The sequence below is a fragment of the Brachionichthys hirsutus genome, chromosome 20, assembly GCF_040956055.1.
Source record: "Brachionichthys hirsutus isolate HB-005 chromosome 20, CSIRO-AGI_Bhir_v1, whole genome shotgun sequence".
NCBI lineage: Eukaryota > Metazoa > Chordata > Actinopteri > Lophiiformes > Brachionichthyidae > Brachionichthys > Brachionichthys hirsutus.
The window spans coordinates 10137286-10148077 of NC_090916.1; the positions used below are offsets into that span (position 1 = coordinate 10137286).

Below are 10792 nucleotides of genomic sequence, written 5' to 3' on the forward strand. Positions count from 1 at the left end.
TGGTCAGATCGATCGGAGATCAAATACACAGTATCGATTATTGGAGATTATTGATTATCCAAACATTCTAGGATGATCCAAATTATTGACAGCGAGATTCTGAGCGACAAATGAGCAGAGGTTCAAGCTGAAATCACAACATCACACCTCCACCTTCACGTGTCCACCAGCCCCCCCCCCGCAGACAGACAGGACATTACGTAACGTGGGTATCCCCCTCCCCCTCCTCCTTACCTTCCGTCCTCGGTGTCCGTCCGGGGACAGAGACCCGGACTCCGGGAAGATCCAGAAGAGTCCGGAGGAGGAGCGGAGGAAACGGCGTAATAACGGAAGACATCCAGAACCGGGCTCCGTCAGACAGACAGGCAGGCCGAGTGAGAGAGAGAGAGAGAGAGAGAGAGAGAGAGAGAGAGAGAGGGAGAGAGAGCATTTACAGGGTTATTCCAGAGACTTCCCAGAATAGAAGGGGGAGAGAGAGCACCGTGTGACGTCATCGGATCCCCCATAGTGCAAAGAGCGAGGGTAGGGGGGGGGGGGAGAAATCCCTGTCTGCCTGTCTGTCTCACTGAATGGCTGTCTCGCTGACTGACTGTCTACCTGAATGACTGTTCTGTTAAACAGCGCCACCTGCTGGTCATAATCCTTACTGAGTCTGTTCACCCAACCGACAACATGTCAGGTGACACCTCATGTTCGACCAAAGCAGCGTCTCTCACTGCCTGTCTGCCTGCCTGCCTGCCTGCCTGCCTGCCTGTCTGTCTGTCTGCCTGCCTGCCTGCCTGCCTGCCTGCCTGTCTGTCTGTCTGTCTGTCTGTCTGTCTCTGTGCAGGTACATGTTCAGTTCTCAGCTACGACCAAAGCAGCATCTCTCACTGCCTGTCTGCCTGCCTGCCTGCCTGCCTGCCTGCCTGTCTGTCTGTCTGCCTGCCTGCCTGCCTGCCTGCCTGTCTGTCTGTCTGCCTGCCTGCCTGCCTGTCTGCCTGCCTGCCTGTCTGTCTGTCTGTCTGCCTGTCTCTGTGCAGGTACATGTTCAGTTCTCAGCTACGACCAAAGCAGCATCTCTTGCTTTGCAAAGGACAGGGTGAAGTGGAGAAGGTTGGGTTGCTGTGACGACCCCTCGGGACAAGAAGAAGTAGTAGTCTGCTGAGTGCTGATTCTTGCCCCTCCCTCTGACGTCATCATAACACGGAAGCCGCAACGCAACGCAAAGGGAAGGGACGGTTGCCTCGCAGCCGGAGGTTCAGGCAGGTTGAGATCAGTGTGAGAGCAGACAGACAGGTAAGGCGTACAGGTAGGTAGGTTAGCCCTCCACCGGGACCCGGCCCGCTTCCACCATGGCGCTGATCCCCTCGCAAGTCCTCCGTGTGGCCATCTTGCTGTCCTATTTCTCCATCATCTGCCACTACAAGGCGTTAGACATGCCGGCTCATCAGACGTACGGAGGCAGCTGGAAGTTCCTGACGTTCATAGACCTGGTAGGGGAACGGTGCGTTAGCTCAGGGGCTAACGCTTACCTGTGAAGACGCACAGCCGGTGCGTTAGCTCAGGGGCTAACGCTTACCTGTGAAGACGCACAGCCGGTGCGTTAGCTCAGGGGCTAACGCTTACCTGTGAAGACGCACAGCGGGTGTGTTAGCTCAGGGGCTAACGCTCACCTGTGAAGACGCACAGCCGGTGCGTTAGCTCAGGGGCTAACGCTCACCTGTGAAGACGCACAGCCGGTGTGTTAGCTCAGGGGCTAACGCTTACCTGTGAAGACGCACAGCGGGCGTGTTAGCTCAGGGGCTAACGCTTACCTGTGAAGACGCACAGCGGGCGTGTTAGCTCAGGGGCTAACGCTTACCTGTGAAGACGCACAGCCGGTGTGTTAGCTCAGGAGCTAACGCTTACCTGTGGAGACGCACAGCGGGTGTGTTAGCTCGGGGGCTAACGCTTACCTGTTTCCTGTTGAGCTGGCCGAACCCTCTGGTTCTTCCCGTGCAGGTGATCCAGGCCGTGTTCTTCGGACTGTGCGTCCTGATCGACGTGTCCAGTGTTCTGACCAAAGGAGGAGATGGCAGAGAACAGGAGCGGCAGCTGAGGAAGCTGGTTGGCCTGAGGGACTGGATGGTGGCGGTGCTGGCCTTCCCCGTTGGAGCGGTGAGGAGACGGACGCACACAAACTGATAACGATCGCAGAGACCGGGAGACGTTCCGGATCTGGTGAAGCAGAGAGCGGACGGAGGACCCGAAGGCAGCAGGTTATGCAGGGTTGGCTTCATGAAGGTCCAGGAGCTCCAGAAGGGGACTTGAGGATGCTCAGGTAGACGCGCAGAGACCAGGTGATGTTCAGACGGCGAAGGAGAAGCCTTTCCAGGGCAGTGTCGTGTAATCAGCGGGATTTCAAGCTTGCTAGCGCTGGACTTCAGCTTCGGCACCAGAGCCTGAGGTCCAGTAGATCTGATGGACGCTAACTAGCAGCAGTTCTATATTGATCTGTGTGGATAATGATTGCTATCGATCTGCTTCTTCTGTCTCCAGTTTGTGGTGTTCACATTCTGGACTCTCTATGTGTACGACCGAGAGCTGGTCTACCCCAAATTATTGGACAGCTTCATCCCTCAGTGGCTGAACCACGGCATGGTGAGTCCAGCTGCTTCCGGTACCGGTGCGGTTCCTGACGGGTTCTAGACGCGTAGCAGCCTCGACAGAGAGTACGGAACAAAAGAGCACGCTTACGAACAATAAAATAAAATGCCCCGTGCGAGTCCCGTCAGTCGGAGTTCTGCTGCTAACAGACAGGCAAACCACCGGCGGTGAAAACACCGACTACATTGCTTTATTTTGTGTGTGAGCTACCTGATGCAGCCCAGACTCCGCCTCCTGCGGCCCCCGGGGAGCGGGTGATCTGCCTCATGTCGTGAAGGAATGCGATGCTAACGTGGTGTCTCTCGTCTCCATTTGTCCCAGCACACCACCGTCCTCCCCTTCATCATCATCGAGATGCGGACCACCCACCACCGATATCCCAGCAGGTCATGGGGTCTGGCAGCCGTGTGCTGCTTTGCCATTGGATACATCCTCTGGTACCGAATGTTTCTTCTTTCCTATGCTCATGAACACACCACCAGTGTACACCCGTGGCCAGAAGTTTTGGGTCACTTGGAAATGTCCTTATTTTGAAAGAGAAGAACTGTTTTTTAATGAAGGTAACTTAAACGAATCATAAATAGTCTCTCTACACTGCCATCGTGGTAAACGACTATTCAACCCTAATTTCCATCCATCCACCTTCTTCCGCTTATCCGGGGCCGGGTCGCGGGGGCAGCAGCCTAAGCTGCTAATTGCTAATTTTAAACTAATCATAAATAGCCTCTCTACATTGCTAGCGTGGTAAACGACTATTCAATGCTAACTTAAACTAATCATAAATAGTCTCTCTACACTGCTAGCGTGGTAAACGACTATTCAATGCTAACTTTAAACGAATCATAAATAGTCTCTCTACACTGCCATCGTGGTAAACGACTATTCAACCCTAATATCCATCCATCCACCTTCTTCCGCTTATCCGGGGCCGGGTCGCGGGGCAGCAGCCTAAGCTGCTAATCGCTAATTTTAAACTAATCATAAATAGTCTCTCTACACTGCTAAAGTGGTAAACGACCATTCAATGCTAACTTAAACTAATCACAAATAGTCTCTCTACACTGCCATTGTGGTAAACGACTATTCGATGCTAACTTAAACTAATCACAAATAGTCTCTCTACACTGCTAAAGTGGTAAACGACTATTCAATGCTAACTTTAAACTAATCATAAATAGTCTCTCTACACTGCTAAAGTGGTAAACGACTATTCAATTCTAACTATAAACTAATCACAAATAGCCTCTCTACATTGCTAGCGTGGTAAACGACTATTCAATGCTAACTTAAACTAATCACAAATAGCCTCTCTACACTGCTAAAGTGGTAAACGACTATTCAATGCTAACTTTAAACTAATCATAAATAGTCTCTCTACACTGCTAAAGTGGTAAACGACTATTCAATGCTAACTTAAACTAATCATAAATAGTCTCTCTACACTGCCATTGTGGTAAACGACTATTCAATGCTAACTTTAAACTAATCATAAATAGTCTCTCTACACTGCTAAAGTGGTAAACGACTATTCAATGCTAACTTAAACTAATCATAAATAGTCTCTCTACACTGCCATCGTGGTAAACGACTATTCAATGCTAACTTTAAACTAATCACAAATAGCCTCTCTACATTGCTAGCGTGGTAGACGACCATTGTAGCTGCAGGTGTCTGGTTCTTGGGCCTCGATACACCGATGCAGATGTTGCACCGTCCCCAGCAGCATCACTGCAGGGTTCTAACGGTACGATGTGTTTATCATTGCATCAGAAGGCTAATGAGGAGAAAACCCTGCAATCATGCTAGCACAGCTGAGCAGGTTAGCTGCTTAGAGAAGCGATGGGACTGCATTGGATGTCCCAAAACTTCTGGCCGCTGGTGTAGAGCGGTCAGGCTCCCGTTTCAGTTCCACGTTCCTGCTTCCGATGTTTCAGGTTTTATCCTTATATTCTACTTTACTGCGGTTTAGTTTGGTCTCTTTACTGCGCGTGTTCGTTTATTCTGTCATATACCGGTACTCGTTCTCTGGCTGAAGAAATGTGTCTACCTGGAGATTCCTGTACCTGGAACTGTGTGGAGAGGTGTAGGAAATCGGTTTTAGCTCACGTGTTTATTTATCAATGCATGTGAGTTTGGGTGTCATGTCTGAAGGTTCTATATCAAACAGTGTTAAAAATATGAATATTGATCACTTTGAAAACACGAAAAATGGTGCTAAAAACATTTCAATATAATTTCATTTAATATGGTGATGGATAGTTAACAGTGATGATATTGTTCTTAATATAATCTTATTTGAGCTGTACGGTCCGTTATATTCTGCTCCCAGTACCAGTGAGAGACCTTTGAAATGAAGTATCAATCGCTAGCAGGTTCATCAATCACATCAGAGTTGGTTTCCCTCCCCTCTGTGTCCCTGCCCACCCAGGACATGTTGGGTGCAGCAGGTAACAGGTGTGTGGGTGTACCCGGTGCTGGAACACATCTCTCAGCTGGCTCGCGTCGTCTTCTTCACCGTGATGACCTCCTTCATCTGCGTCTTCTACCTGCTGGGAGAAATCCTGAACAATTACATCTGGAACCACACAGGTACACCTGCAGGTACGCGCAGGTACACAGGTGCATGCAGGTACACACACAGGTACACGCAGGTGCACGCAGGTAACTGCACATGTCCACAGAGACAAAACGCCACATTGCATCCTCGCATCAGCTGATCGCTCTTCTTCTCTCCTCTCTGGCTCTCTCTCAGAAAAGGTCAAAGGCGAGTGATCGCCGACATCAGCGAACACTGACGTCCTCTGCTGGACAGGTGATGTTGCCCCGCACACCTGGGACAACATCCGGCTCTGGAAAAGCCTTTTGAAATGAACATGACCACCAATTGACTTTTTTGTTCAGGTGTTTCCAGTGATGGAGCAAAGCAACAACTTTTAATTCAACATTCGTTGAGCATCCTCATCAATCATTTGATCAGTTCAGTTTTATTTGTTTGTCATAAATCAATAAAGTTAACTGAATGTCTTAGATCTTTAACCACTGACTGGTAGTGATGCTGTATTTGGGGGCGCGCCCATAACGACAGCCAGGAGTCGGGTCCAGCCAGGAGTCGGGTCCAGCCGGGAGTCGGGTCCAGCCAGGAGTCGGGTCCAGCCGGGGGTCGGGTCCAGCCAGGAGTCGCCCAGGATCACCTCTAGGTGTCGCCAAAGGGCCAACAGCTGTACAGGCTATGTACCCCAGTCTTTTAAAACGGCAGCCATTAAACCGCTTCTCAAAAAAACAACGATGGATGCCATAGAAATGTAAATTGGATTTAATTTAATCAGTTTCAGGTCCAATCTGACCTCAAATCAGTCTGGATCGTTATGTTATCTTACAGTAGTGGGTTCATTGTGATCCTGTAAATTTAAATATCGGATCCAGAATGTGACCTGGATCCGGATCAGCCTCTGATATGTTCTAGGTCTGATGGTGATGATCAATTTTCTCTCATCATTATCAAAATGATCCATGAAGTTGAAAGATTAAATCTAGTCATTGTTCTACAATGTAAAGAAATGCTTTAACGACATTCTGGATCTAAACCCTGATCTGGATCACCACCAGAATCAGATCTTTGGACTGGGCCCTACTTCTGGAGCTCCTTCAGTAAACCAGAGGGTGTTGGTGATGAGCCTTTATTTGTTCCACTTTAACATCTGGACAGATAAAAATCTGCTGATGGAAAGAGTTCAGATGTTTTATCCCTTTGGATGGATTACTGTTGAGCTGATTGGTCCAGGGCAGCGCTGTCCTTCCCCATTTTACCTTTCACACCTGAAAGAGGAAGTAAAACATCTAGAGAATAGTGGAGGAACAAAAAACGAGGAGGGGATGGAGGAGCTCACCGTTTGGATTCTCCTGTCTGTAGAACGTCTGCAGCATCTCGACGGCTTCGTCCGATCGGACGCCTGAAACACACTGAACAGACGGTTCAAGCCATTGAAGCTAACCAATGCGTCCCAGCTCGACCCCCCCCCAGCGTTGGAGCGTGTTTACGAGCACCGCCCACCTTAAAGGGCGAGCCGGTCTGAGATCCACCTACAGAGCAGACGTCCAGGGCGGAGCCACAGCCTCCAAAACGCTGGTTGCTGCATCCGTACACCACGGCCGGGAATTCTGCCGGGGGGGGGGGGGGGGGGTCAGGGAACGTACCAGCATGAGAGTCATTAGCAGCAGCACACGCACACGTGTGTAGTCCCCTAACCCCGGTGACATTCAACATTCAATAAACACATTCCAGGAACCAGGTTCTGCCCAGACTCCAAAGTTAGGGAATATGACCTTCAACAAGGTCAAGAGGAATCTGTGAGCTGAAGCGCTGTTCATTCTGCAGGCTGCTGACAGGCTGCTGACAGGCTGCTGACAGGCTGCTAACAGGCTGCTGACAGGCTGCTGACTGAGCTGCTGACAGGCTGCTAACAGGCTGCTAACAGGCCGCTGACAGGCTGCTGACTGAGCGGACTGTTCTCCTGTCTCTCATCTAGCCACGCCCTGTTGATCAGGGCATTCTTCTTTTAATAGCAAAGTAAAGCAGGAACAACAATAACGATGATCCGACTGAGGATCCATAAAGTGTCCCTCCCCTCCCCCACCTCAGATACCGAGGAGGCGTGCCCCCCCCCCCCCCTCGGATACCGAGGAGGCGTGCCCCCCCCCCCCCCCCGGATACCGAGCAGGCGTAGCGCGGCGGCACACATGATGCACGGTTCCACGGTGACGTAGACCACGGCCCGTTCACAGACGCTGCTCACGTCCAACTTCCTGCTGCTGCACCAGCCCAACAGCTGGTCCAGAGCCACCAGCTCGGCGTGACGACTGGCCTGGGGGGACACGGGGACACGGGGACGAGATCAGCTTCCATACGAGCGATGGGCGTTCTGTGACGGGTAATGTACATTACTATGCTTTCCAAAAACAAGCTGCCTGTAAGACCCAGCCATGGGCAGCACACACATCAGACAGGTGTCAGAGCTCCACCCCCATCCTCCCAAACACACCTTTTTTCTTGTTAAAAGCAGTTTGATATTGTCTGATCCTCAACCTGCCACCGCTGATTGAAGAAAAACTTTTCTTTCATTATCCTACATTTTTACTTTGGTTGACTTCGTTCCTTCCGATCCCGACCGCCTCGTCCTCGAACACCAACAGACACCCAACTGGAACCTCTCCGTGTCCCAGAGCGTCTTTGGCCTGCAGAAGGAGACCGTCAGCGCTGTGCCTCGGTGGGCGTGTTGGTGAAGGAAACAGAGGAGATGAAGAAGTGATGGGCGAGTTTGGTGACAGGAACCGAGAAGGACGGACGGTGGTGGGCTTTGCAAAAGGATGGAGATAGCAGTTAACACTTATTTCCAGAAGAGACTAGAACATAGGGTGACCTACAAGAGCGGAGGGAGACGAGATGCAAGGCAAAGGTCAAACAGAGGTCATAAGATGACCTGTATGAAGGTCGGATAGTAAAGAGGGAGAGAAGGAGCTGTACAGGCTGGACAGACAGAGAGACAGATGGGAAGGATGTCCAGCATGTTAGTGATGAAGGATAGAGAGGTCAAAGGTCAAACAGTAGTGTGTAGGAAGATGGAAGAAGTATTTAGAGGAATTAATGAATGAGGAACATGAGAGAGAACAAAGGGGAGTAGAGGAACCAGGGAGTGATGAAGATCAGCACGAGGGAAGTTAAAAATGATGACGAGGATGAAGAATGGGAAGGCAGTTGGACCGGAGAGTACCACAGACGCAACGTTAGCGTTGAGGCTAGCAATGTAGAAGTACAGGGAAGGTCAGAAGGAGCTGCATTGTGTCTTTGTAGATCTAGAGAAAGCCTAGGACAGGGTGTCCAGAGAGGAACTGTGGTACTGCATGAGGTACTGTAGTACTGCATGAGGTACTGTAGTACTGCATGAGGTACTGTAGTACTGCATGAGGTACTGTGGTACAGCACGAGGAAGTCTGGAGCGGCAAAGAAGTATGTCAGAGTAGTTCAGGACATGTAGGACAGCAGTGAAGTGTGCAGTAGGAGTAACAGGAGTTTAGTGTAGAGGTGGGATGCACCAGGGATCAGCTCTGAGCCCCTTTTGTTGCCATGGTGATGGATAGACTAACAGATGAGGTGAGACAGGAAGCTCCTCTGAATATGAATTTGCAGATGACATTGTGATCTGCAGGTAGAGGAGAATCTAGAGAAGTGGAGGTCTGCTCTAGAAAAGAGAGGGATGAAGGTGAGCAGCAGTAAAACAGAGTACATGTGTGTACATGAGAAGGTCCCAGGGGGGACAGTGAAGCTACAAGGAATAGACGTAAAGAAGGGAGAGGACTTCAGGTACCTCGGGTCAACAGAGCAGAGTGATGGAGAGAATGTGGAAAGGAGGTGAAGAATCGTGTGCAGGCAGGCTGGAACGGGGGGAGGAAAGTATCAGGTGTGCTCTGTGGTAGGACGAAGGGACAGGTCTACAAGACAGTGGTGAGGACAGCCATGATGGACGGCTTAGAGACAGTGGTGAGGACAGCCATGATGGACGGCTCAGAGACAGTGGTGAGGACAGCCATGATGGACGGCTTAGAGACAGTGGTGAGGACAGCCATGATGGACGGCTTAGAGACAGTGGTGAGGACAGCCATGATGGACGGCTTAGAGACAGTGGTGAGGACAGCCATGATGGACGGCTTAGAGACAGTGGTGAGGACACCCATGATGGACGGCTCAGAGACAGTGGTGAGGACAGCCATGATGGACGGCTCAGAGACAGTGGTGAGGACAGCCATGATGGACGGCTCAGAGACAGTGGTGAGGACAGCCATGATGGACGGCTTAGAGACAGTGTCTTTGAGGAAAAGACAGGAGGCGGAGCTAGAAGTGGAGGAGATGAAGATGCTGAGGTTCTCCTTGGGAGGGACCAGGTTGGACAGGATTAGAAATGAGACAATAAGAGGGACAGTGAAGGCTAGACGCTTTGGAGACGAGGTCAGAGACCTTGAGCAGGACACAGATACTACGCTGTTAACACTCCATGGGTGAACAATAATGATCATCATTGATTGTAAACTCATTTACAATAACTGATTGATGTTTGCATCAATGTTAATTTGTTGACGCATGAGTAATGACGTCACCAGACCACGTTGTGAGCGTGATGTTACCAGCTGAAAGGCTTTGTCCATCCATTTCTCCGTCTCCTCGTTCGTCGGGTAGGAACTCCCCACGTCACCGTCCTCGCCCGGACGATCTCCGCTTGCCATGAGACGCGCTTCTCTCTCCGTCACGTCAAATATACTGGAATACGAGTTTTCACGCTTTGGTGCGCTTGTTTTTCGCAGAGGCGTCGTTACTCCTGTGCGAACTTACGGCGGTGGGGGAAGATTAAGATGGACGGACGACATCCAGACATGACCAATCGATTTTACGAGCCTCTCCTCGTTATTGTTTCAAACCGCAGATGTATGGATCAAATACTTGAATGCATATTTAGCCAAAGGAAGCAATACACAAAGGTTTTTATCTCTGTCGTGCTATATAGAATATTTTCCACGTAACCACGAAAGGTACTCCCCTTTCCATTATTGTCTCAGCTTTGTTCAAAATCCATATTTTACATTTCAATATATGTTTATTTATGAAGTACACCTGTTATAACAGAATTTTTGGCTGATATTAAATCATCATTCAAAACGGCCCTAAAAATTCACCTTCCAGGGGGACAGAACCCCCCCTTTTCTTTGTCCACCTACATTGTACATAGTAGGTGTCTTTTTAATTTTAATTTATTGTTATTTTGCATCTGTGGAGTAATTTATTTTTATTTTATTTGTTTTGTTAAATGTTTTAATTTATGTACGAAGGACTTTCAACGGAAACCAGACCGCAACGGCTTTTTTGAAATGCTCCTCTTAGACAGGATGTTTGACTGTACTTGTACTGTAATACACGCTACTGTGTGACTGTACTTGTACTGTAATACATGATTTGATTTGATTTGATTTGAATGCTTTATTTCGAACATGCAATTTAAGAAGTCATATAGAAAAACAAACAAACCGAAAACAATGATAATAGTCAAAATAACAACAATAATAATACGAGCAAAACATGTCCGAAAAGGAGTAGGATGAAGCATTAGCTTATTTGAAC

At 49.4% G+C, this 10792-nt stretch overlaps 2 protein-coding genes across 6 annotated transcripts; one reads left to right on the forward strand and one right to left on the reverse strand.

Moving 5' to 3' along the window:
• Nucleotides 1–240: 240 nt before the first annotated feature.
• On the forward strand, nt 241–5664 carry aig1 (androgen-induced 1 (H. sapiens)). 3 transcript variants are annotated; one of them, XM_068753425.1, is made up of 7 exons: nt 241–522; nt 1076–1475; nt 1984–2139; nt 2521–2622; nt 2950–3065; nt 5057–5229; nt 5381–5664. In XM_068753425.1, exons 2-7 carry the CDS (start codon nt 1335–1337, stop codon nt 5398–5400), a joined length of 708 nt encoding a protein of 235 aa, XP_068609526.1. In that variant the 5' UTR covers nt 241–522; nt 1076–1334; the 3' UTR covers nt 5401–5664. The 3 variants fall into 3 exon arrangements, with proteins under 3 accessions (XP_068609526.1, XP_068609528.1, XP_068609527.1); XM_068753427.1 differs by having other exon boundaries at nt 5057–5217; XM_068753426.1 differs by lacking the exon at nt 241–522 and having other exon boundaries at nt 967–1475.
• A 103-nt stretch (nt 5665–5767) lies between these two features.
• Nucleotides 5768–9999, reverse strand: adat2 (adenosine deaminase tRNA specific 2). 3 transcript variants are annotated; one of them, XM_068753422.1, is made up of 6 exons: nt 9805–9999; nt 7756–7860; nt 7340–7490; nt 6680–6786; nt 6516–6588; nt 5768–6444 (listed from the first exon to the last, which is right to left on the reverse strand). In XM_068753422.1, exons 1-6 carry the CDS (start codon nt 9901–9903, stop codon nt 6386–6388), a joined length of 594 nt encoding a protein of 197 aa, XP_068609523.1. In that variant the 5' UTR covers nt 9904–9999; the 3' UTR covers nt 5768–6385. The 3 variants fall into 3 exon arrangements, with proteins under 3 accessions (XP_068609523.1, XP_068609522.1, XP_068609524.1); XM_068753421.1 differs by having other exon boundaries at nt 7756–7980; XM_068753423.1 differs by lacking the exon at nt 7756–7860.
• Between the last annotated feature and the right edge of the window lie 793 nt (nt 10000–10792).